The 27,219-nt window shown below is 44.0% G+C and overlaps 2 protein-coding genes across 2 annotated transcripts in view; one reads left to right on the top strand and one right to left on the bottom strand.

Annotated features, from left to right (window-relative positions):
- mdga1 (MAM domain containing glycosylphosphatidylinositol anchor 1) overlaps positions 1-27,219 on the top strand; it is a gene marked incomplete at its 3' end in the record, with an annotated part of 179,722 nt that overhangs the window by 124,305 nt on the left and 28,198 nt on the right. Inside the window, exons 8-15 of the mRNA XM_079288631.1 lie at positions 1,391-1,720; positions 2,409-2,708; positions 7,533-7,799; positions 7,967-8,115; positions 18,040-18,220; positions 18,352-18,375; positions 24,561-24,713; positions 24,832-24,993. Coding sequence (XP_079144757.1) covers positions 1,391-1,720; positions 2,409-2,708; positions 7,533-7,799; positions 7,967-8,115; positions 18,040-18,220; positions 18,352-18,375; positions 24,561-24,713; positions 24,832-24,993 — 1,566 coding nt within the window. The remainder of the gene's footprint in view (positions 1-1,390; positions 1,721-2,408; positions 2,709-7,532; positions 7,800-7,966; positions 8,116-18,039; positions 18,221-18,351; positions 18,376-24,560; positions 24,714-24,831; positions 24,994-27,219) is intronic.
- Positions 21,965-23,376, bottom strand: LOC306791770 (uncharacterized protein). The gene is made up of 2 exons (XM_079288643.1): positions 22,592-23,376; positions 21,965-22,443 (listed from the first exon to the last, which is right to left on the bottom strand). The coding sequence occupies exons 1-2, from the start codon at positions 23,360-23,362 to the stop codon at positions 22,432-22,434; spliced, it is 783 nt and encodes a 260-aa protein (XP_079144769.1). The 5' UTR covers positions 23,363-23,376; the 3' UTR covers positions 21,965-22,431.

Raw genomic sequence — 27,219 nt, 5'->3', positions numbered from 1 at the left:
AATGGGCCTGAACGCATCGTCACACCAGCACAGGTGGCAAGGCGGTGAACGTGACACACACACACACACACACACACACACACACACACAAACTCGCAATCAGATAAGTGCATAGAGATAGAGGTATGCAGGTAGGCAGGCGACACAGTTTAAAAAGTACATGTATGCACACACAGCCGCAGACACACACACTAACCAGGTAAAGTTGCAGGATCATGCATACGGTCACTGCTTCATACCCATGGCTCCACCCAAGCATCTTGTTACCAAGCTCTCCTCTCCTCCTTCCCGCCTGTCTCTCCTGTTAGTGGAGAAACAGAGAGCTGTTTTGTATTCGACATGGAAATCTGTTGGGGAAACGCAGCCTTTGAAACTGAAAATTAAATGTGACAGAGTTACTCTTTGTCCTTGATTTTGTTTCCCCCCTCCTCCTCTTTATCCCCCTCTTATTTTATTCTGTATCTGGCACCTTTTGTCCCTCCTTCACAATTTGTGTCTACCTCTCTCTCTCTCTCTCTCTTTCTTTCTTCTTCAATTTACTCTTCCCTTTGGTTTCTTCTTTGCTCCCTCCTCATGCCTCACACGCTATGCCACAAACGTGTCTTCCGTTCTGTATTAGATTGATCGATAGATAGTTTAATATTTGTCCTGAAGGAGGACATTCCTCTCCACAGTACAACATACATACATAGCACAAACAAGTAAAACATACAGAATTATACAAAATGTTAAAAAAGACAAAGACATGCATTAGCACCCTACACACCATAGACTGGATTTCTTGTAACTTAAGATGAGGTCACTTATTTAGATATACAGATTTAGTTTGTATCAGCCATCTTCTGCCACCTCCATTCATTTAGATTTGATTTATATTCGACAACTTAAAAAATACTTTATTGCTGTGACATAAACTGCCGAATTTAATTTTTAAATATATTTTCAAAATTGAAAAAAAGGTTATATAGAGAGTAAGAGATTAACATTTTGCAGATGTTTGTATACGTGTTATTTGTTGATAGTAATATCCTCACTATATATATACTATATATATACTACAATGGATACTCAACAGTTAGCAGTGGCTGCTTGTAGAACTTGTTAACATGTTAATATGAATTGAGTGAGTGAGTGAAAACCATTTTAGATACTTTGCTTTGTAAAATTGAATTCAGGCTGAAAGTGACAGATTATTGAGACAAGGCCTACACATGTTAGGAGAAGAAAACATCCCAACATTGTTTTCGTTTTGTCTTTTCACAGTTTCTTTGTGAGTATTTAAAATAGTCCCGCCCCCATTTATTGTTTTCAAGACTGCACCACAGCTAACCCGACCACTGTACCTCTTAACCCTTTTTTTCTTTCTTCTTCACCCCGCTACACCACACAGCAATGAGCAACCTGACTTTCCAGATTACACCAGACTCCAACAAGGACAGCGAGACCATCCAGATGGGTCGGGACCTCAAGCTGTCGTGCCACGTCGACGCCACCCCACAGGACAAGGTCAACTACACCTGGTACAAGAACGGCGCACCTGTCTTCAACTCGGATAGCCTGATCTTGTTGCGCAGTGACCCAGACATGGCACCCGGCACAAGTAGCTTGGAGATTGTGGACATGAAGTTCAGGGACTTGGCTACCTACAGCTGTGTGGCGAACTTCCCAGGCAGCAGGGGGCTGGAGCTCCGTGTGGATGTCAACGTCTCTCAGAACAGTGGTGAGGTTTTGCTTTTCTATTTTTATTTTATATCTCTGACAAGTGCATTCATGTGCAAGCAACAGCTGATCAGTATGGCATTACTGTAAAGTATATTTGGTTGAAAATACACTGTTTAGAGATTTGTGAGAAGCTGATATGTAAACAACATGTAAAAATGTTACGTTCAGGGCTTTGTATCTCTGTGAGTTTGTGTGTGCATTATAATGTTAGCACTTAATTCCTTAGCAGTTATCTTTTTTAATGTTCCGATGTTGCATTGAAACTGTGATTGCCCAATAAAAAGCCTTGTAAATGTCAGTTTATTCTTTTCCTTTTTATTCTCCATCTGTCTCTGTAATCCAGCTTATCTGTTCACACCATCTGTCATTTTAAAGTCATGTCCTCCTCAATAATTATACAACATATACCCCTTCTTTACCATTTCTACTGTACTTGTTCATGTTCTATATTGTTTATTCTGAAATTATACTATATTTATCCATATAAACCTCCTCTTAGTAGATACTTACATGCTACAATATATTTAATGTAATGAAAATTGTATGATTATTGTTTTCCTATTGCAGCCTATTGTATAGAAAATATTTTCAAACACATTATTAACGTTTGTTTCCATTTATGTGGAGGTAAGAGGATAAACGTAGACTTTTTCTTACTATTCCTTTCCTTCTCTCCTTCCCCGCAGTCTCTCCTCCAATGCTGTCGGTTCCACCAGGAGGTCAGGTGGTCAGTGTGCGCGAGGGCGGTAACGTCGAGCTGGTGTGCTTGGTGGTAGATGGCAAACCACGTCCACCTATACTCTGGTCACGGGCAGAAAAAGACCTTCTAATGCCATCAGGGAGGACAATGATGGAGACCCCTGATGGTCGCTTGAGACTGAAGAACGTCAGTCGGGACATGATGGGGGCGTACCGGTGCCAGACCGCTCCATACAACGGGCTGAACATCAAACGCAGGGAGGCACAGGTCCAACTCAATGTGCAGTGTAAGTGTAGATCAGATGATTTTCACACAAGAACGTGTAACATCATTGTTTAAAATAAGCAGCAGTTAAACTTGTTAACTTGTTCAAATACTTGTGGCATCTCTCGCGGTTCAGTTTGGTGTAAAAAAAATCCAGATTGGTTGCGACTGCTTTCACATGCTGTTATTGCTCCATCTTGTCTACGAGTGAGATAAGGCAGGGTAATATGACACTTTGAATGATCCCTGGGGTAGCAGCAAACAGTATTAGAACAGTAATGTCTGCAATACCCAAAACAGAGCTTCAGAACTAGAATGTTTGCTGTAGCAATGTTCAAAATAAAGTAGTAAGAGGATATAACAGTCACAACGGCAGAGAAAATAGTTGGTAGAAATTCTCCATGAAAGTTTAAAAGCTCTACGGTGTTCAGTCTTTAAATACATTATTCTGCATAAACCTCCATAGGCCACATGGCTAGGGTAATATCAGAGATCTATTAAAACACTGCACTCTTCTTTTGCACCACGTGTAATAAAGGCATTATCTTCAGACTTTGCTCAAAGCTGTGTACCCTGAAGACGGATCAGGAAATGTATGGTCATGTAAAGAGCGTAAAAAAGGAAGAGCAAAAGAAAATGAGGACGCACCTCTCTGGCTGTTTTCTCTAAACCTACTCATTCGCCTTTGTGAGCACTCCAGTGGGGACTGTCATTTTAAATCTCCCGGAGGATGAGCTTTGAGGAAGGAGGAGGATCTGTCTTGATAAAATAGCACATCATTTCAGCACCTTCTCCCATCCCATGAGGTTACCCACTTTTACTCACTTTACTGTTCTTGAATTGTGCCAGCATTCACCGTTACCAAGCAATGGCACTTCTGTTAAAGAGAGCTTAAAAGTGACAAATTTGATACAGACTTTTCTGAAAACTAGCAACTTATATGAATATAATTTAACATTTATCTCAAACCATACACTTGTCACACAAAGCTGCATGTGCATGCCGTGCAGTTGGTTATGAGGATTTTCCAACTTTACATTATAACATGTAGTTTGTAACAAAATCCCATTGCTTCCAGAAAAACGGAAAATATGTACTTTGCCCCATCTTTAAACTGGACATTCAGCATATTGTAACAAATGGGTAAAATACAATATAATAAACTCCAGAAAATAATCCTTCCAGGGGGTAATTGGTTGAAGCTGAACTTTACCATGACACCACCATCTTATTCTGAAGTATTAACGGAAAAAGAAATTTAAGTATGGAAGTTGAATGAAGAAGCTTTATTAGTTCTGAGAAATTGAAGGACGTCTATCTGCTGTTGTACACCCATGTTTTTAATAACTTTGAAGAAAAACTGAATTCAGTGTGAAACCAACACTTTCAGCAACCTCCATTGTGCCTTGTATACAAGGTCAAGATAAAAGGCACCTTTAATTAAAGTTATAAGATGTTCAAGAGATCAGAAAAACATGAGGATACATGAAAGAAATAGAAATGCATCTGAAGATTCAAAAGAGAAAAAATGAAAGGCCCAAACCTGCATTCATCAAGCAACTAGGAGTACCAAATGTGTCCCCAAAGCAACTTCCATTTAGGGGCTACTTTTAGCCAGTAGCTAAATCTGGATAAATATATTTTAGACGCTATGATCCATCACATATTTAAATATGCTTACATAAGGGGAATAAACAGGGACCTGTTCATTTACATGAAGAGAGCATTTAAAGCCACATCCTGACTAAAATCAGCTGTAATTTGTTTCTTGAATTTGCTTAAAGGTAGCATCAACTATTTGTTTGTCTGAGGAGTACTTGGCCCAATAGGACCAATTTCCCTACCACTCATAGGACATAATTGATGAAAACACACCTGAATCATGAAAAAAAAATGTGCGATTGGGAGGTTAGAAAGATGGAAAAGAGATGAAGAGAAAAACAGATTGGCAGACAGAGAAACCCCATAAAAGAATCTTTAGCTATAGCCAACAAAAGTGTGTTAAAACAGATCTTTCCTCTCTTCTTCTTCCACTGCCCCTCTTTTTGCCCCGCTCACATTTCACTTTGTTTGTTTTATCAGGTTTATTTTCCTTCCTACTATTTAGCACTGTTGATCGATGTGAGGGAAGGGTGCCATCATTTATTATGGCAGACATAATTCAGAGGATCTGCAGATTCTTGCCACCGTTGCCTCTCCCACTTCCTCTTTTCTCCTTGTGTCCCTTCTTTATTTGCCCACTTTCCCTCCAAGAGAGGTAGCTGTTCTTCCTTACTGCCATTCTCATCATCATCAATCAGCTAACTGCTGGCCATGAGAGAGGACCTCTCTGTGTCTTGTCATTCCCTTTCTGCATCCTGCATTCTCTCAGTCTCTCCCCAGCTCCCGTACTCCATCATCAGCTTCTTTCACTTCCACACCACACTTTCCAGATCATTTGTCTTCCTCATTGTCTTCTTCTTTAAGATATGTTTTCTCTCCCTTCATCCCACCTTACTCCCCCGTTCACCTCATCCCTCTCTCAGTCTCATGTAAATTTATTTTCTCTTTGTGTACTATAAATGTTTGGCTTGGTCAGTGTTGCGTTCCTGGATTCGATAAGACAGATAGCAATGCTGTGTTTACATAGATTATGGTCTTCTGACTATGAAACATTGCAGTGTGGTGCTGTGAGTCTCCAACTAGTGGCAAATAAATGCAAAAACAATGCACCAGAGAATTATAAAAAGGGAATTGTTATGACAACCAAATTCTTCTGGGGATGGAATGATTTATAATCTGCTCACAAGCAGCTCACAACACACCTCCTCCTCTTTCCGTCCCCCTCCCTACTTCTATCACCATCGCGCCACAGTTTGCCTGCTTTTCTTTACCCGTGACACCTGTTTCCAAAGTCAGACAGGCATCAGTATGCATATTTGTGTCTATAAGCAGGAGCAGGGTTTGTGACCATAAACGAATCAGTCCATAGGATTGCATTATGACCTTTGACTGCTCACCTATTCCTCAGCTCCATCACATGATTCTGTTGTGGGTGCAGGAAGTACAGGCAGGTCAGGAGACATAATAATGACTGGACACACAGGAGTAAATGGCAATTTACATTCTAAAAATAAAGAAAGTTGGAAGCTGTGAGTGTGTCGCATCCACATGTTTCGAGTCTAGACTGAAAACAACACAGAAGCTGAGAAGTCAAATGTTCTGGTGCTTTCCTGTCTTTTTAGCATGCAGGTGCTTACTCGTGTTCCTCTGACTGCAGTCAGCACAGAATGGTAAACCAGGGATTCAAACAAGGATTTGGTTTGGTAGTGTATACCTGTACCTGTTGCAAAAAAATAAAAAAAATAATGATAAACGCTTCACTCAAAGAGAGAATAGATGAGATTTAGATGTCAAAAAAGATGAGTCAATGTCCGCAGTGTTAACTATGTAGTATGTCATGAGTTACAGTCGCTCGCTTTTTTATTAACTTCATCTTTGTAAACATGTGGAAGCCAAACAGTGTTGTTGTTTTCTGAAAGATAGACGACTGGATGATAATCAGTGAATGAAACTATATTTGTGAAATGTCTTTCATATAGTGCAATTTAATAAAGGGATTCAATGAGTGACAAGCTGATGAAACAATATCAATGTAAACAGCAAAGTAATTTGAGACGAATGTGAAATAATAACAAGATATATATCTATACAGTATATATATATATATATATATATATATGTGTGTGTGTGTGTGTATATATGTTCTAACAAAAAGCAGAGCTAAAGAGGTAGGTTTTCCGTTTATGTTTAATTATATCAACACTGGTCTGAATGCTTGATTCAGTTGTTTAAACATGAAAACAGTTATCAGTCACTGTGATTTTGTCTGAATGACTTTCTGTCTTTTACTTTCATTTCTCCTGGTACGGTTAAAATCCAGTCACTCAATTGCAGTGTTCTCCCCTGCTCCATATGTTATCTTTCTGTCTGTCTCTGTTTCTTTCTCTCCGTGGGCCTGCCCATCTAAATTACAGGCATAACACAGATTAGACTGTAATTACACATCTGTGTCTGATAAAGTTGATTCATAAGGGACTCTAGTCGTGCCGCCTCACCTCAAGGGGCCTTAACACCCGATCTCATCACTGTTAGTACGGCAATACCACCATTAGCATCTTGTCTATTATCTACATGATTAGCCAGGGGGGAACTAGCTGGCTGATGATTTGTGGCAGAGTCATTTGGCTTTCTTGTGTCCTGGCTGACCCCGGGGCAACAACAGCTAGTCAGTCATTAACCGCAGAGCCACACATCCCTGCTGACAGGTTAATTACAGCTGCTTAGGATCGGTTAGCAGCAGGGATGAGACTGTGCCTCATAGAAATGCCTCATCCCTTGTGACACTAACAGTTGCTCTGTGTCAGATTATTTGTCAAACACCTATGTTTTCTGATGCTGTGAAGAAATGTACGCTGCAGAGAACAAAAATATTATGCAGGAGGAATTAGACATGGATGCTGGTGATGTACTGACACCACTGCGGTCCATTTTGCATCACCCACATTTCCAAGGTGAATTCTCCTTCTCAAATTGTTCTGCTTCAGTTTATCTCCATCTCCTCCGTTATGATGGAAATAGATTTTAAAATGGAAAACAATGCTACATCACAAAATAGGAGTCCCAAATATGTTGTACAGTCAGTGCATATGAGCATGGGAGGAAAGGTATAATGGTGTTAAAGTACAAGATAGATTACAAGCTGAAACCAATTACAATTGACAGGATTTTGCCTCTTCACCTCATAACATTATATGAATTGACAGGCTAAACAATATCTAACAACTTAAATCTATTGTGTCCGCAGATCCTCCAATACTGGACCCAGTCTTCCAGGATGCGCGTTCGAGGAACTATCAGATGGTGATCCTGAGGTGTACCATCACGCGGTCAAACCCGCCGCGCCTAACAGACATCCGCTGGTTCCGTAACGGCGACTTAATCCGCATGCCCATGCCAGACCTGAAGGAGACGCCGGAGCTGAAGTTCAAGCTGGAACCCACCAACAATGGCTCTTATGAGTGCCGAGTCAGCAACACTGCAGGGACATCAACATGCACATTTAATGTCTCTGGTGAGTGAACAAACTTGAGACGATGCTTTGTAATCTATTTGTGGCAAAAGCATTCATCGATATCAAACTACTATTCAGCCATTCATCAGGCGTATAGTCATATTCAACACAGGCAGTTATCTCTTCTTTGGGATCACTTACCTGTGACATTTTGCTCTCTCCCACAGCACAACCGTACAATGCTGAATTCTACTTCGACACACCCAATCCAGTGCGAATTCTAAAAGGAAACAACTATTCCTACAACCTGCAGTGGACACAGAAAGATCCTGAGGCTACGGATCGCATCATAGGCTACTGGGTGAATGTCCGAAAGGTATGCTAATACTGCACAAGTACTTGAAAGAATACAGTCCTCACCCTCAGCAAGCCTGTGAAAGCACAGGTACACATGAACACAGGCATATGCATACACACTTTCATGTACTGTACTTGATCTGAATAGGCAGGTAGAAGTAGTGTGTATGCTAAGTAAACATGGGAAGTGTGAAGTCAATCAATGGAGACCTGCAGTGAATTACAACAATGTCACAGCCTCTCCTCTCCTCTCCTCTCCTCTCCTCTCCTCTCCTCTCCTCTCCTCTCCTCTCCTCTCCTCTCCTCTCCTCTCCTCTCCTCTCCAGTTTCTTTAAATAAGCAGATCTTTCTGATGCAATTCCTACCCAGATTTCATGTTCCCATGCATTTGAAAATAGTTTTTTTTTCGAAGAGGACCGCTGTTCACGGTAAACAAAGTCCTCTTGCTGTGCGCACATCTCGAAATGCTTTCAATCAAACAAACTGTATAAAAAGCACAAACATAACCCGTATTATGCACCAAAGTAAAGAAAGAAAACAAAAAGAGAATATTTGCACTGCATTTTCTTTTCTATGATTATAATCTCATTTTCACTTTGATTTTTCAAATTGTGTTTATCCAATTGGCACGATATGAAAAAATAAATACTGGCAGATTCTCAGATTCATTTGAAATCAGCCTTAGGGACCTTGTATCTTTGTATCCCTCCTCACATCTTATATTGTCTCCTCTCTTCTTGTAAGCTCCTTTTCACGAGTAGCCATCTCCTTCAGCTCTCATCACTCAGTCCTGTCAGACATGGACTTCATCTTCCACTTTCCAGCGCCCACATATGTGAATATGAGTGGTCAGCATTGCACCTTTGTTCACATAACTACGGTTACAATGCCTAACCCTCACATATAACTTTCTACTTACGATCACTCCGCTCTCACTCCATGATTCCAGCTTTGAGTGCCAGACAGACAATGATGTGTTTCCTGTGTTGCCAACGTCTCTCATCTCAGCCAGTATTCAGTCCAGAGACAGTTCAGAGTATGTTCATGTTTTATCTTGTCCTCAAATGATTGACTTTACATTTAAGTGACCTCATTTTCACAACCCTGTGAGAGGAGTAAAATGAGTCTTTTGCAGTCTTTTGGAACTTCTTACACCTCAATTTCAAAAGAATATTGGCACAAACACCCACTTCGACTCAAGAATGAACTGATTCGATTTTGAACCCGTCTTTTGGCCATAACTCAAGAGTACAGTGACAATTTCACACACATGTATAATAGGATATGCTGGTGACATTTTGGACATAGTTCTGGCTGTAGCTTACACAGATTTTAAGCTAGTAAACAATCTGGATATTTTTTTATGACAAAGGTAAAATGCACCCATAGCTATTCCATCTAAAAATCGACAGACTACTACTATCAGTAATGACCAATATTATGACAGATGTTTAAGTTTCATCTTCCAGACAACCTAAGGCTTTAGTGCTTTGTCCAACCAATTCCGCCCTAACAACACTTTTGGACACACATATACACACACTCAGCTCTTCTGAGTTCACCCCTGAATGAAGTTGGAAACCTTTGTCCACAGTAGGAGAGCAACCTCGGGCCATCCTTTCTTTTCTTTTTTTTTCAAACATCTATTCATAGATTACTGGCCTTGAGTCAGAAGACAGGAAGGATAATCGTGAATTATACACAACTGGCTGGGGGGGTTGATGATGTGTGCGCGCGCGCGCGCGTGTGTGTGTGTGTGTGTGTGTGTGTGTGTGTGAGACACTGAATCAGAGGGAATGCAGGGCCTGCCAGCTTGCTTTTGTGCGGATGAATAGCTAATTCCCCTCCTACTTTAAGACATGGCTGCTTACCTCATTAAGTAAGACTCTACAGCACATGTGTCAAACTCAAGGCCCGCGGGCCGAATCCGGCCCGCCTCGTCATTTTATGTGGCCCGCGAATCCGCCAGGAAAAAAATAAAATAAAAAAATAATTTTGTTTTTTTGTTTTTTTTTGAAAAATAATTAAAAGTTAGACTTGAAAATAAAAGTATCCCCATGGTCGAAATTATGAGATGTGAGCAGAGCTCCGACCAGATACAGACTTTTACAAATGTCAGTTTGTGAAGAAACACCATCGCAGACCGAGTTCATGAACTAGCAGCAATCTAACAACACAGCAGCTAAGAGACGAGCAGGTACTTGTGTTTCTAATGAACTGTTGATGAAAGCACAGACAACACGGATACATCATCTATCATGTTCATCAGACCTGACTCTCAGTGAGCAGCTCTTGGATGTAGCTGCATGCACAGGACGACGACAGGGAGGAACATTAGTGATGCAGAGAGGTGACACAAACAGCTTTGAACAAAGTTAATGTCATAACTTGTGTTTGATATGTCTTTGTTATTTTCTTTAACAGTTTGATCTTTGATAGAGTCATGTGGGTTTCTTAACCCTCAATTCAAATGATTTATGTTATAATAACAGAAATGTGTTTAAATATCATTTTTCATTTCTATAACTGAATGTACAATATTTTTACACTTGAATAAACAACAATCAAATGCAGAGAGTTATTTAACAATATGTTAGGAGAAGTTACAGTTATACAGTCTTACAGTTACAACCGGCCCTTTGAGGGCGACCGTGATGCTGATGTGGCCCAGAGTGGAGATGAGTTTGACACCCCTGCTCTACAGGGAGACAGGAAATTAGCACTGGCCTTCCTAAGATGCACATTTGATTGCATGCCTCAGCTCTCTGAAAACTTTCGGCTACCTCTCTCTTGTTCCTTCTCCTTTTGTCCAATATCTTTCACACACATCATCTCGTCCGTTTTTTCTCCCCATTTCTTGGTCTTTCTTTGCCCTCTTTAAGTATTTCTTGCCTTGACTTGTCCTCGTCTCTCTCCTGCTTCCCCTTGCCCCTTTCAGTTTTTCCCGCAGTGAGGTATTGTGTTATAAGCGCAGACTTAATGGAATTTAATGTTGGGTGAACCGTGGCAACTGAAATAGCGCTGATAAGTAGCCGCTGTGAGTTTTTATACTGACAGTGTTAAAATAATGAATTGCATTAAGTGGCAGTTTAAGACTTCTTAAATGTTGTTACTTTACTTTAATTTCAAGGTTTTTACCTGCATATGTTTATGAATGCATTAGAGAGTGGCTAAAATTGAGACAAAAAAAGAACGAAAACTAAAGGAAAAGCAAAGGGTGAGAGCAAGGACGTAAAGACAGAAATAAAATGCAAACTAAAGAAAAACAGTGAATCTCACTGGTCTTCTCAACGATTAAATAGAGTATGAGAACATTCAAATGTAATACCATCTCAATTTCACAACCCATCTATTTCTGCAACACTTTCCAGCTCATCCTCTTAACGCCTTGACGCCATCTTTTTAGCACATACAAAATGAAGTAGGGAGTCTCGGGGGAGACATGTAGACACAGAGGGTAATGAAAGAGACCGATCAGTGCATAGAGCAGTGCTTTTCATTGTACATGCCTGTGACTTCTGCTCAATGCATAAAGTGTGTCCATTTGCTTGTTATTGCAGGGCTTTGTGCCTGTATATCTATATCTATATATATATCTATATATATATATATAGATATATATATATATGTATATATATATATACATATATATAGATATACATGTATATATATATATATGTATATTATGGCCTCTAATGCATTTGTATTCGCCTATGTGTAGAGCATATGTCCGTGTGTGTGTGTGTGTGTGTGTGTGTGTGTAGGTGTGTGTGTGTGTGTGTGTGTGTGTGTGTGTGTGTGTGTGTGTGTGTGACAGACTACATGATTTGCTCCATGACTCATTGCCAGGCTGGGAAATCCCCATTTACGCTTCTTCATTTAGTTGTGTTCTCTCTGCAGGGGGTTTCCTGTGTAGGACCGTTGACAGGCCCTCTTTGTGTCATCAAGCTGTCCTCACACCCCTTTTGTTCACCCCAACCTCTATACCCCTACGGTACGAGTACTGTGATTCATGAGATATCATACATTTGTGTTGATTTGACCTTTTTGCAACAAAAGTGACTGATTTACGAAGCCTTTTGTTGCTCATTTTACACCCTATTCTTTATATACCATAGGCGCCCTGTCATAGGAAGTTGCCTGTTTTCAGAGTCGCACCTATATTTATTAATCCAGTGCACTCATCTCATGCATGCATTCATAAACTCTGCTCTAAAAAACAGCTGCTAATTTACCCAGCCTTCCCTTGACACAATGAAGGTAGTGTCTAGGGAAGAGGGAGTTTAATCAGTAACCTGTCCAGAATAGAAAACGTCAGACAAACACAAAACAGTGGACCAGTTAGCTTCGATGTATCAGTTCAAACACATAAAAAGACTACAACTTGAAAGTAAAAAGTGTGCAGCAGCCAATATTAAATCTGATGTCATTTTATGAAGTCATGAGTGCGTGGCAGAATTGTCGCCTCACATCATCCGTGCGGATTTGACCGCCAGGCTGTTTGTGCAGTCCTTGTTGATCTCCCCCAAACAGCCAGAATAGCAACTGTACAAATGATAGCTGGCTAGTAAAGAACGCACGACACACTGTGTCTGAGAGCGTGTTTATCTGTGTGTTTGACTTTAGCTCAGCCTGTGACTGATCTCAGAACTCAACAGACACTCCAGTTCTCTTTGTTATTTACCTACTATCGCTACTACTATAACTTTTTCCTCATGCCTCTGTACAGTAATGAAGCAGATTCGTAACGCCCTGGGATAAGCACAATGTATTGTTGCATCTATGCGTCCTTCGAGCCTTACTGGGCGAATTTGCACCTGATCACATCTTTCCTTTTACTTTGCATGTAGTCTCACCGACTCTAAAATGCACCTTGTGCACCATCTGAGCCCGTATGTGTAATGACCCCTACAGAATTCATTTCACAGTTGTGTGTATTAAAAAAGATTTGACACCATCATTTTATGAGTGATTGAAGCCCAAATTGTGGCCTTGGTGAAGGCTTTGGAATTTTCTCATCAGAGGTTGCTGATCTTTTCATTCTTGTGAATCTGATGCTTGCAAAAAGGAAAAGCTGTGTGTTTAGTATGTACACACAGCCTGTACCATAGCGTACACATTCTGTAAATATATACTGCAGAGACACTCATATCAGAGAATGACCATGCAGTATGCGTTTGTGTTTCTTCCGTTTGTATTCTTCTTCTTCTGTGTTGGGCCGTCCTTATTGCTTTTGCACACCTTTCTCCTCCCATCCCTCAATCTTTCCACCTCATCACTATATCGACCGCTCGTCTGCCTGCAGCTATGGAGTTGTGTATTTAGTATATCACTGGAGTAGTGTGGCAGGCAGCTGACCTGGCTTCAGGTCGTAACTACAGATCTGAACACCCAAGATCTTTCTGCACTGAGACACAGTCACACAAACACTCCTGTGCAAACACACATGGCCATTATCATATATATGAGGAATTAAAAATATTCATGATGAATTAGAGTTGTACATTAAATCAAATGTATGAATCATTTATGGACATAACCAACCCCGATATGCATATATACTTGCTCATTCACACACAAGGCCACTAAGAGAGCACATAGGCTTATGCAATCATAGATACTGTTACGTACAGACACAGTGCACGCATGGCTTGATAATGTACACACACATAATACCACTGACCTGTGGGTCAGTCACAAAAGATCCATTAATAGAGGATAATGAAAATATTAACGTGTTTTAAGAGGCCGCCCGCTAACACGCTGTCAGTCCAAATTTCAGGCGCACACACACACACACGTCACTCTGTGTCTCTCTGTTTCTATGTTTCTATCTCATGGCTGCACCTTTGCTCGCACCCTCAATCACACATTCATTGTTTTGGTGTCTCTTTGTTGACAGCCCGATGGAGACGCAGCTGAAAACACTGCATGGCTGAAAACACTGTATGGCTGAAATTATTGAAAGTGTGTGGCACAGACACGCAGAGACACACACGCACGGAGAGAGGTATATGGAATTCCATATCAGTCTATCAACCAACCACCTTTCTGCCTCTTAAATTAAATGATGTCACTCACTCCGGTCACCTTTAACTATCTCCTATTTATCCTTTCTCTACACATTATATATCTTTCAGACCCGCGCCTTTTCCTGTCACTTAGGCACGTAAACACACATGTAAACGCACACATGTTGTCCACTGATCTCGTGAGGGAAGCAGACAGAGACAGGGAGTCTTTTAACTGCAGTGGAATCATCTGAATTCCTCTGAGTCACAGTGTGTGTGTGTGTGTGTGTGTGTGTGTGTGTGTGTGTGTGTGTGTGTGTGTGTGTACGTAGAGCCTGTCCACTCATGAAGAAACACGTTCTCTCTCATTCTGCTTACTTCTGACTCCTGAGCATTATCAACTGGTCTCTCCCTGCTCAGACACACTCTATACATATTACATGAGCATAGCTCTTCTTTCCTGCTATATTTCACATAATTATGCATATGCTGTACAAGCAGTGTGTAAATGTTTATATGGATGAATGTGAGCGTAAATTGGTGTTAAAAGGCCACAATACATTTCATTATGCAGCTACTACCATACTAAATAGTATACACTGTATGATGGTGTGTGTAGTCAGTTAAGGTGGAAACTGGAAACTGAGCAGATATCTGAGCAAATCTCTCGATACACTGGAAGCATTCAGTGTTAGTGTATAAGCTCCAAAAGCTCCAAAATGTACTCAACAACTGTAGTTACATCATTTTTGTTTAGGTACTTGTACTTTACCTGAGTAAATTCATTGTCTGTGTGTAGGTGTGTGTGTGTGTGTGTGTGTGTGTGTGTGTGTGTACACAGTTAAAACTAGCTCTACTTGTGCTTACACGTAGTTGAATCAACGTTAACAATCTAGTAATGTAATATACAATAATGAATCACTCACGGGACATTTTGATGCAGAAGTATATTTTGTTTCTTATTACTTCTGCACTTTTACTTAAGTATGATTTTAACTTGTAAAGGAGTTTTTTATTTATTCATTACTTTCCTTGTTTTGTCCCAAAGATGTCGCTTTACCATTCTCCCTCTCTCCCTCTTTCCTCAATCACAGACACACAGAAGACATCCACTGTGAGCTGTGAATACTGTTCCACCCAAGTTGTTATCTGTTCAAAAGCTCCATTTTCCACAGATACAACACATGTAACTGACAACACTATCAGAACGTACAACAATTTAGCAGCTCGGGGCCCAGGACCTTACTCAAGAAAACGTGTGACCTTTTCTTGATGTGACGGCCTCTGAAACCAAAAGGTCGCTTTGCTGCCTTTTCATTATCCTGCTATACAACACCCTGCCACTAAGTCCGTTAATGAGTCGTTTCTCTCTGAACTCCCAGTTACCTGATGACACTAACCAGAGTAATCATTCAGTTGGTGCAATACTAAGTTGACCAAACATTTCTAGATCAATCCAACTACAGTACAAGCAAGCAGGATTCCTGTGTGCAGGCCAGGCACCATAATGCAGAAGTGTTGTGCTCACAGCAGCATCATAAAGACCAGTTTGCTGGGAAAAGGAAAGTGGTAGTTGACGAGCATATGGGAGGATTCTTTGGAGCAATTTGAGGACATATTTGTTGGGAGGAAATGTGGTTTATGTTTGGATTGTTTGGTTTGTGGATTGGATTGTTTGGATCATTTTGCCTGCATTGAAGGGTACCTGCTGTTGTGCAAGGCATGAAAAGGATGTTCCATGACTCGCAAGAGAGGGTGAAAAGTTGTACAAACTGAAAAATGGAAACGGCCAGACTGGCTCTGAGAAAAGAAGATTTAACAGCCATTAGTGGCATAGGGCCTGGTGAGGAAGGAAGGATTTGATTCCAAGTATGTTGCCCAGCACAAACTTACAGGGATCAGGCTGTGGCTGCCTGCCATATGAGACTCGCACAATAATTGGAGTCATACCAAATTCTTTGCAGCCTGGGCAGAAGTCACCATGGTCCTGTCAATAGAAATGATCAGCCCAGTCTAGCTAAGGTTGAATTTGTGGTGATAAGTAGAAATCCAACGGGAATAGCAAACCTCAACTTGAGTGTCAAAAGACAGAAGGAAAAGCAGATTTCACAGAGGTGATGTCAGAGCATACAGTTGTCGGGGAGAGTGATGGGATGCGTCGGTTACTCTTTTGATTGGAGGAGCTGAGTATCAAGCACAGAACATCAATCATGCACATTTGAGCCTAATATACACACCTCTTTGTTTCTATTTTGCATAATTATCCTACAAAATTGGAACGGACAAATTGTTAGAACTTTTTTTAATGTTATGATGCTTCTTTCATGGCCAATATTTACGTCTGTCAGCTTTTGTATTCATCTTTCATTGTAAGGGCTCTATGCTGTAGACATTTACCACACACACACACACACACACACACACACACACACACACACACACACAGACTTCTGAATGCATTACCTGATAATGGCATGCTGTGGGTGTACTAAGGTGTTATGGTGGAGTGGCTGACCTAATGCATTAGATTGAGCTCACTGTCAGGTCTTTAAGTAGCTGGGATCAGAGGCAGATCCACAGCTAATGGATCCTTCTCTCCATGGGTGGTATAACACAGCGATAGCTCTATTATAAATGGTGTTAACAAAAAAGCTAAAAAATATATCTTAACGGTGCAGTCAGCAATTTTAATCCGATGTACTTTTTGTTAAATTCAGCGACTATCTCCTCATATTTTACAGAATGTCTGTTCTGTAAAATATTCTGGTGTTCGTACACAACATTTAAGAAAATGAGAAGACAACAATTGGACTGGATTATCATCATAACCATTTCCTATAATGCACAGCCAATTCAATTTATTCCAAAATTGCTTGGGATTTAAATTTGGTGGGTTGTACATACAGTGAAAGAAATAGGTCTTTAATTTATACAATGACAATAATATTTATTGAGTCTGTGTTGCGTGAGTGGTGGGCAATGATACGTTGTGTTGGAAGTGAATCAGTTTACTCAGTACAATGGACACTGGACCAACAATAACACTGAACAATAACACTGGACACCACCTCTGTATTGAGACTAACATAATCTATGCTTGACTTTAAGGTGTTTCCTGAAAAGAGATGGCTACAAATTATACTTTTGACAGCTGTGTAGCTTTTGGATAAAAGATGAGATTGGAAATGCACTTAGTCCAAGAAAGGTACAATCCAAGTCTTGAGGTTGACTGACTATATGCACAGAGCTATGCCAAAGACAAATTCCATTGACATAAAATGTGAGGAAACTTGCACAGATACGGAAAAGTAAATGGATATGATGATATAGTGCTTAATAGGCTGCGTGTAAATACATTATTGTTCCTTCTACAACACAAAACAAACATCTGTCATCAGTGGTTTAGGGCATGCTTTAATCAAATCTAGCAGACGGTATTTTCTTGCCTGGGAAAATATAATGTTTAGTACGAAGGGGGCCAGGGCCTGAAAATGAGTGTAAAGTGTTGGTAACAACCATTAGATATAAATTATCTTTGCCATTCAAATTAACGCAAAAACATAAATGTCCCGCAGCATTTACTATCACGTCATTCTAGAGACTGATATTCTCTTAGCACCCCCAACTCTGACTGACTTCCAACCTCCTTGTTAGTAAGATTGAGTTTTAATACCTGAGCATAGAAACATAAAGCTGTGGAGATGAGGTTGAGGATGATGTAAAAAAAAAAGGAGAAAGGATGGGAGCTATGCCTGACAGTATTGACAACACCATGTGTACCCTTTTAGGGTTTCTGCTTCTCAGTCAGATTTTCTGCTTTTTCTGGTAGTGATCATCTTTGTTTGTGTACTATGTGTGTGTCTTTTGTGACTGTACATTTTAACATGTCATGTTCCCTGCTTTTGTGTGTGTGTTCACCTGTACAAATCTAGAACAAGCAGAATGTGCTGTCGAAGCAGATCGACCTCAAGGGCAAGGAGCCAGAAAAGGGTGTGCTCATATCCAACACCATATCAGACCTGAAAATCCCTCTGGCCTACGAGGTCCGACTGGCCCCCATCACCACCTACAGCACTGGGGACTACGTCAGTCGCATCATACAGTACTCAGAACGTGAGTCTTATTTAAAGCCATTTTTATCAAACATATTCTGAAGTCCTTATCTTTCATTTCCATGTACATTGTACAAAACATGTATCAGTGGATAGTGCACATCTGAGTGTACCAACATTATTGTCTTACAGCCTACACCTACCCAAGGCCTTCAGGTAAGACTTCTCTCCTCACTGCCATCCTCTGCTCTTCAACATTTCTCCACTTCACAGTGTTGTGACCTGTTTGATGACAGGGCGGTGAAGGTAGTAAGGCCAGTTGAATTTTGATGCGCGCTAATTGCAGCTCGAACACTGCAAGCAATGTCAGCACAAGTTTGTCACGGCAACATTTGTCATGAACCAGCCTTGACCTCGGTTTAATCTGGTTGCTCAGGATGAGAGAGGGGTAACAGTAGGATGAGAGAATGAAAGTGATGGCTGGGAGCAGGCCCATGACATTCAAATTTGCGTCAAAGAGGCCTCATGACTGGAGGATATGAGACTGGTTTATTAAATGTGATCGGTTTTAAGGTTTATGGGCAAATATTTGAAAGTCCCTTGATGAAACTATATTAAAACTATTTTACCATCAATATATATCACCTTAGCGCCTCCTTGTTCTCTCCGTTAGCCCCCCTCCCTCTTTGTCTCAGTCTCTTGTACGAACTCCTGCTCTCTCAATTCCTCCCATCCTCTCACTCAATTGCATCTTGTCGATTTTCTTCATGAAAAGACAAGCTGCATTTTTTTCTGGCAGGACTGGCAGTTGGCTCCGCCAGGGTTAGGCAATTAAAACAACAGCAGATTGGAACAGACTGCGAGAACAACAGTGCAAATTGAAAGGAGCGCATGTAGTGGAGCAGGGTGTGAATAGTAATAGATTAGCTCCCTGAAACAAAGAAGCACACACAAGACATCCTCATGGGTAGCGTGAGCAGTATGCATCGGCAGCGGAGTGTGTGAGTGTCCAGGAAGCTTTCACAGAATCTGTCAGCTTGGATGGCTTTCGATAGCTGTGGTTGTACTCGCTTGCCTCGCGTTTTCATTTGTTTGGTGAGTCTCTGATAATGGCAAAGCCCTCCTGATGGGCTAATGAAGGGGACGACAAGAAAGAGAAAAGCCCCTCTATCTAGTGTGACAGCCCCCCGGGGTGGACAGGGGGTTTCACGACAACACTGACCAATAAACACAACCAGTCGGCAGATAAACGGTTCAAGTGAGGTTTTTACTGAAGGTAGAGAGTGGAAAGAGGTAGGATAGACACTCAAGAACACAATGTCCGCTTTCCAGAGGGAGGGTCGGTGTCCAATTCCACGGGTCGGTGCACAACGGGTATTCCTCAGACGGTCCAGGGCGCGGGCAGGAGCAGGGTAGTCGTACAGGCAGGGGTCGTGAGCCGGGCGGGTAGTCAGACGTTCCAGGGTGATCCAGGGGTAAGGCAGTCTTCTCCAAGGGTTTCGCTGATTAGGCTACTTCTTCTTCTTCTTCTTCTTCCTCTTCTACTCCTACTCTCCCCCGGTTTCCTGTTTCCTGGGCCCTTTTGTAGTCCCCTCCTCCTCCTCTGATAGGGTGTGGTCGCTCCCTCGTCTCTCCTCCTCAGGTGTTGCTTGTTGGGCTGATGGTGGTTTGGCGCTCTTTTCCATTCCCTGACATGGGGGCTCCGCCTCCATGTCAGGCAATATCGTCCCTCTATCACTACCCCTCTGGGGTTGCCCCTCCGGCTGCCACATACCCCCCCCCTTAAATCCGACCTGGGGGGAGGACTGCTCCAGGAACCTAGGGCGTCCCGTCTTGACAGGGCGTCCGCGTTTCCATGAGCGGCCCCGGATCTGTGGACAACAGAGAAAGCATACGGCTGAAGGGATAAAAACCAGCGGGTGACCCTGGCGTTATTGTCTTTCGTTCTGGACATCCATACCAGGGGGGCGTGGTCCGTGACCAGGGTAAAGTGCCGTCCCAGCAGATAGTATTTCAATTCCCCCAGAGCCCATTTGATGGCCAAACATTCCTTCTCGACCGTGGCGTATCTTGTTTCTCTAGGTAATAGTTTTCTGCTTACGTATGTGATTGGGTGCTCCTCTCCATCCCTCAGCTGGGACAGGACGGCACCCACCCCGGTCTCGGAGGCATCCGTCTGTACCACCAACGGTTGGGTAAAGTCCGGGGTCACCAGCACTGGTTCGGAACAAAGTGCTTCCTTCAGCTTCTCGAAGGCGTCCTCGGTCTCTGCCGTCCAGACGATCCGATCTGGCAGCCGGTTTTTGGTTAGGTCCGTCAGGGGCGCTGCAAGGGCAGAGAACTGGGGAACAAAACGTCGGTAGTAGCTAGCTAGCCCAATGAATGCTCGTACCTGTTTCTTTGTGCGGGGGCGGGGCCACTCCCGGATCGCCTCGACTTTCCCTACCTGGGGCTTGACGCAGCCGCGGCCGATGGTGTACCCCAGGTAGTCAGCTTCCCGGAGGCCGAGGCGACATTTCTTGGGGTTGGCTGTCAGCCCCGCCCCTCGCAGAGCTTTCAGGACTGCTTCCAGTCTTTGGAGGTGAGCCCCCCATTCCTCCCCGTGTACGACGATGTCGTCCAGATAGGCTGCCGCGTATTCTCGATGGGGACGAAGTACCTGGTCCATCAGTCTCTGGTACGTGGGGGGGGCTCCGTGGAGACCGAACGGCAGCCTCTTATAGTGGTACAGGCCCATGGGAGTAGTGAAGGCCGTTTTTTCCCTGTCTTCGGGGGCCACTGCCACTTGCCAGTAGCCTTTAGTCAAGTCGAGGGTGGTTATGTATCTGGCCCTCCCGATGCGCTCTATCATTTCGTCCACCCTGGGCATCGGGTAGGCATCAAATTTTGAGATGGCGTTGAGCTGTCTAAAATCATTGCAGAATCTGACTGAGCCATCTGGTTTCGGAACCAACACTATAGGGCTGCACCACTCGCTAGTCGAGGGTTCGATGATGTCTGCCTCCAGCATACTCTGTACCTCTCTCTCTATCGCCCCCCGGCGGGCTTCGGGGATGCGGTACGGCCTTAGTTTTACCTTCTTCCCGGGCTCGGTGATTATCCGGTGTTGCACCAGTGTGGTGTATCCGGGGTCCGGGGAGAACACGTCTCGGAACCGATCCACCATTTCCCGGACGTCCTGCTTCTGCCGGGGGGTCAACTCTTCTCCCACGGGTACCTCGACTGGCTCCGTTTTTCCTGGGGGTGTAGAGAGAGAGAAACAGAGCATGGCATCCCTACTCACCCATTTCTTGAGAAGGTTAACATGATAAATCTTCGTCGGGTGCCTTCGACCTGGTTGCCTGACTCGGTAGTTTACCGGCCCCAATCTTTCCATAACTTCATAAGGTCCCCTCCATCGGGCTAAAAACTTACATTCCGCCGTGGGCACCAGGACCAACACCCGATCCCCTGGGTTAAACACTCGGGGTTGTGTTCCCCGGTTGTACACGCGGGCTTGGGCCGCCTGTGCATCGGCCATGTGTTCTCGGACTATGGGCCAGAGTGATGCCATCCTCACCCTCATCTCCTCGACGTGGTCCACCATGGTGCGGTAGGGGGAGGGTTGGTGTTCCCAGGCTTCCTTGGCCAGGTCGAGTAGTCCCCGGGGTCGTCGACCGTACAGGAGCTCGAAGGGCGAGAATCCTGTAGACGCCTGGGGCACCTCTCTGATGGAGAACATAAGGAAGGGCAGCAGTTGGTCCCAATTCTTACCGTCCTGGTCCATGGTCTTTTTCAGCATTTTTTTCAGTGTCTGGTTGAATCTCTCTACTAGGCCGTCCGTTTGGGGGTGATACACCGACGTCCTCAGTTGTGTCACCTTCAGCATGCCACACAGGTCCTTCATGATCCTAGACATGAACGGGGTCCCTTGGTCGGTGAGAATCTCCTCCGGTATTCCGACCCTGGAAAACAACATCACAAGCTCCCTTGCTATGCCCTTGGTGGCCATGGAGCGTAGGGGGATGGCTTCGGGATACCGGGTGGCGTAATCAACAATAACCAGGATGTACCTGTGTCCCCTGTTGGTCTTGGGTAGTGGCCCCACTAGGTCCATCCCGATCCTGCTGAAGGGGACGGTGATGATCGGCAGGGGCACCAGCGGGTTTCTGTGATGGGGTTGTGGGGCCACTTGTTGACATTCGGGGCAGCTCCGGCAGTAATCTTCTACGGCCTTTTTTATTCCGGGCCAGTGGAACCTGGCCCTCACCCTTTCCAGGGTTTTCTCCACTCCTAGATGGGCACCTAGGAGATGGGAGTGGGCTAACTGTAGGACAGAGGGTATAAAAGGACGTGGCACCAGTAACAACCTGAGGGGGGCCCCGTCCCTCATTACTACCTGGTATAGGAGCCCGTTATATATGGAGAAATGTGTGGGAGGGAGGTCTCTTACCCCGTCCAGTGGTCGTCCGTCTACGGCGGCCACCTGCCGAAGGGCGTTGGCTAGGTTGGGGTCCTCCAACTGGGCCGTCCCAAACCTCCCTGTGAGGGGCCCGGGTAAGATGGGCTCCTCCGGGTCCTGGGGAAACAGCCCGGCCAGCTCCTCTTCGTCGAGGGAGGGGGTATCTGCTTCCTCGGGGATGGGCGGCGCCTCTCCTTCGGGCTCACTGGGGCTGGAGGGTCCGTCGTTCTCGATGGCTGTGGCATAGACGTCATCGGGGTTGGGTTGGGTGGCCTCCACCAACGCCCGGGCCACGGCACTGGCGACTCCTTCCGATAGGGGAGAGGTGGAGATCTCCTCCCCCAGCCCACAGATGGCTTTCTTTTTGTACTTTCGGGGAGGGGTCGTACCTTGTTTCACCACCAGGCTGCGCCAAAGCTCCTGGAACACGGGCAGGTCTCGGCCGACGAGCACCTCTACGGGGAGTCCTTCCACGACTCCTGCAGTGCCGATGTATCTACCCCTCGTCGTGTAGATCTCTAGGGCGGTGGTGGGGTATTCGCGGGTCTCCCCATGGATGCACGTGACCGCTCGGGTGCCTGTTAGGAGCGGGTACTGAGCATACGTGGGTCTCACCAATGTAATGGCGCTCCCGGAGTCCACCATCGCTGAGGCGTCGCGGCCGTTGACTTTGACAGGGGTGAGGGGCATGTGGTCCTCGTGAGTGGCCCAGCATCCTGTAATCAAGCCGCATGGGCGACTCCCCTCACTGGCCGTGGGCATGGGTGCGTCCTGGCGGTGAGGGCATTCCCAGGCGATGTGCCCGATCTCGCCGCAGTTGTAGCACCTCCTCTCTTCCTGGGGGTGTGGTCGCTCCCTCGTCTCTCCTCCTCAGGTGTTGCTTGTTGGGCTGATGGTGGTTTGGCGCTCTTTTCCATTCCCTGACATGGGGGCTCCGCCTCCATGTCAGGCAATATCGTCCCTCTATCACTACCCCTCTGGGGTTGCCCCTCCGGCTGCCACACTAGCTTAACAAGACAAGTCACCATCAAATATCATGCCAATTCCCTCACAGATGTCTTTCTAAAGAAGCAATTTGTGTGGCAATATCAAACAGCAAACGTCTGACTTCATATGGCTGGGGAACAATGTTGTGTCATGTGAGGCTGCATTTGATCAAAGCTTTGTTGCGGGAATGATGCAAATACAAATATTCAACAGCTAGTTGAGACATCTCCCCTCCACAACTGTAAATATACGTCTCAGCTCTCACATTCTGAAGAGGTTCATTCAGAAAAACATGTTATCAGACTTACCTATTTAAGTAAGCCCCGACTTTTCCCATTTCGAGAAGTTGTAACTCTTATGTAATCTATATTTTATGTCTTTATTTGCTGTAGTAGCAGTATTTTTCTTACTTCCTGAAAAGTGTCAAAAAAGGTTAAGAAACAAACGAAAGTGTGAACCAGGGTTCAGTAGGTCAACAGCTCTTCCCCTGATACTTGCGCTCCGCTCCACTGTGTATTTCTGTTCTCCTGACTATATCCAGGCAAGGCGCCTTGCTTTTTCAGAAACCTTGTAACAGCGAAACCTTTGGTTAATCTTTGTTCTCCTTTTTCCATTTGACACAGCCTGACCTAATCATGGTTACCTTTAAAATGTGCATGTGGGAGTCATGCATCAGAATATGCATAATACTGTACGTGAAATCCACTTAAAGTCTCACATTATACACCCTGCCTCCTACATTGTGCTCACATCACTTTGTCAGTAATTGCCTGGCTGTCTGATCTTCACATCTGAAGTGCATATTGCCGAGGCTTTTACACAGCTATATTGTCGACCATTCATTTCCCCGGTAAAAGTGGGTAAAACAACAGTAGATTATGTGACCTGTAGTTTGTAACGTCAGCTGCCTGACATGTCATGGATGCAAAATATTTTCCTCTCTTGTTTTTCTCTCCACACACACACATCCCAGACCATGTGTGTGGTTTTGAGGATGACAGGATTTGTGGTTTCTCTCAAGACCGGAGTGATATCTTTGATTGGACGAGACAAAATCACCTGACGCAGAATCCCAAGCGATCTGCCAACACCGGCCCCGAGACTGACCGCAGTGGAACCAAGGAAGGTGAGAAAATCATGAGGAATCATTTTCATGTACAGGTTCAGTTCTGTGTATAGCAGTCATAGGATTGCATAGTGTTGCAGTGGAGACAGTGGAGTGTTGTTTTGTTGGTTGGTTTCAGGGTTCTACATGTACATTGAAGCATCACGGCCGCGTGTTCAGGGGGACAAGGCTCGTCTGCTTTCTCCACTTTTCAATGTGACCTCAGTGAGGGGCCCCAAGGGCTCCGGCAGAGTCCCGTACTGTGTCTCTTTCTACTACCACATGAAGGGCAAACATATCGGTGAGTACTTCAGCAGAGAATAATACTCATCAAGAAACACATCGTCATCTACCACACGAGTCCATAGAAACACGATGACACACACGGATGTACAGTCGGGAGCGTGCTCGCACTCAATACTGTCGGGATTGTCATATTGCTGGACTCTGTGGTCGACCCTCGCTTGTAGAGCTTGTCGGACACGACACCGTAGGTGTGTGTGTGTGTGTGTGTGAGAGAAAGAGAGAGAGAGAAGGTGGGGTGTTATCAAAGTTATGTTTGTATGTTTCTGCTCGTGTTTGGAGGTGGCTGAAGGGGGCAGTGGGTGTGTGATTTATGGCAGTGGCAGACACAATCAGTCATTTGGGGGAGCTGTTCATCATAATATGCTCTGTCACACAACTAGAATGCATACACCTTGTAGGCAACACACCTGCACACACACACATGCATACTGTATACACATGCCTGGAAAACACATGGTAAAAGTTACAAATACATGAAGGCACACACATTTTTTCCACACACACACACACACAAATACGCGATGTTGATTTATATGTCCACAGCCCAACTATGCAGGCTTCACTGTAACATTTGTTAAATTCTGACCTGCCCTATCTCCGAAGGACGTTATAGTACATAGAAGGGCACAATGCTTCTCTGTGTGAATGAGAGAAAGGTCGTAAGATGTGTTGGAGGTTTTGAGAGAAGCTCACTTATTCGCTTCAAGTTGACAATGTGTTTAGCCATGCTGGCGGTATATGGCTCTATGGTTGGCAATGACGTTTTGTTGGTCGGTCCACCAGTATTATCTCAACAACAATCCGATGGATTGGATGTCTTTGATCACCTGACTTTTCCTCTAGCACCTTAATGATGTTAGCTTTTGCTGTTCAGATTAAAATATGTGGACAACTATTAGATGGATTGCCATGTTATATACAGATATTAAAGGTCCCTAGATGATGCATTCTACCAACTGATTTTTACTGTTGAATGGGGGGCTTTAACATCAACGCTGTTCTAATGTGCTATGCAGAGCCTGGGGTGCTGCTTAAGGTTTGAGCTGCTTGGGGATTCTGATATGTCATGAAACATGTCTCTAACGGGATACTCCTATTGTTTTCCCATTGAATGTGGGCGGTGGTTTGCTAACATGCTAGCAATCAGCACTTGATGACCCAATACTATACTGGTGAATGTTGTGAGTGCTTATCCCCCTAGTGTTAAAAAAAGCAGATATTGCTGCTTCAAAGATAAGAACATTTCTACTGAAACTTTTGGTTACCTATTACTTTTCAAATTACTTTGTTAAATGTATGGCTCTGCTGTGTGGCATACTATGTATGGTGGTACAAACCACTACATTAGTGGCGCCCCTCACTGCTGCAAGTGCTGAGTTTGCATGTTCTCCCTAAGTCCTTTTCTCCAGGTTCTCCATTTTTCCAAGAGTCCACAAACATGCGGCTTAGCTTAATCGATGACTCTAAATTCCCTGTAGGTGTGAGCGTAAGCGTGAATGGTTGTCTGACTCTATGTGTCAGCCCTGTGATAGCCTGGCGACCTGTCCATGGTGTACCCTGCCTTAGCCCAATGTCACTCCAGCCCCCCGCGACCCTGAGTAGAATAAGCGCTGACAGATCATGGATGAATGGATGGATGGATGGCTATGTAACCTTTGGTATACCATTGGAAGAGTGAGCTTATTTTCCTTGTTCCTTCTCACTACTCTCAATCTCTTACATCGGATTTCTGCGCGTTACAATTTAAAACACTTTATGTGTAATGTGCCGTGGATGCTAGAGCACTTATTTGCGCATTCTGCATAGGTCTCAGTCAAGTCAGTCTCATAGTTGTTTCATAGCAAAACAAAGAGACAATACATCAGTCACACAGTGATTGCTTATGATTCGTACATTCTGCTACCAGTCACGCCCAGCTCTGCTACAAGCCCTCCTTCAATTTACTCTGTTGTTCTTCCAGTCTGTTTCAATCTGTTGTCACTTTAATTGCCTTACCTTGGCAGAGCTCACACTCCTGCAAAGGATACTCTTAATGACCAAAAGGGTCAAGATAAGGATAAGACAGAGGGGGTCAGAGAGAGGAGAGACGAAACAGGGAGAGTGAGGAGAGGATAGGCCAGCATTGGAAAGAAAAAGGGAGGTTTAATGAAGAGAGAGAGCAAAGAGGACTGAAAGAAAGTGCAAGCAAACAAGTATGAGGAGGCAAAGAAGGGAGGTTTTA

This window comes from Melanostigma gelatinosum (assembly GCF_949748355.1).
Source record: "Melanostigma gelatinosum genome assembly, chromosome: 2".
Lineage (NCBI taxonomy): Eukaryota > Metazoa > Chordata > Actinopteri > Perciformes > Zoarcidae > Melanostigma > Melanostigma gelatinosum.
Note: the sequence above shows the minus strand (reverse complement) of the source record. Positions and strands in the feature narration are given on the sequence as shown.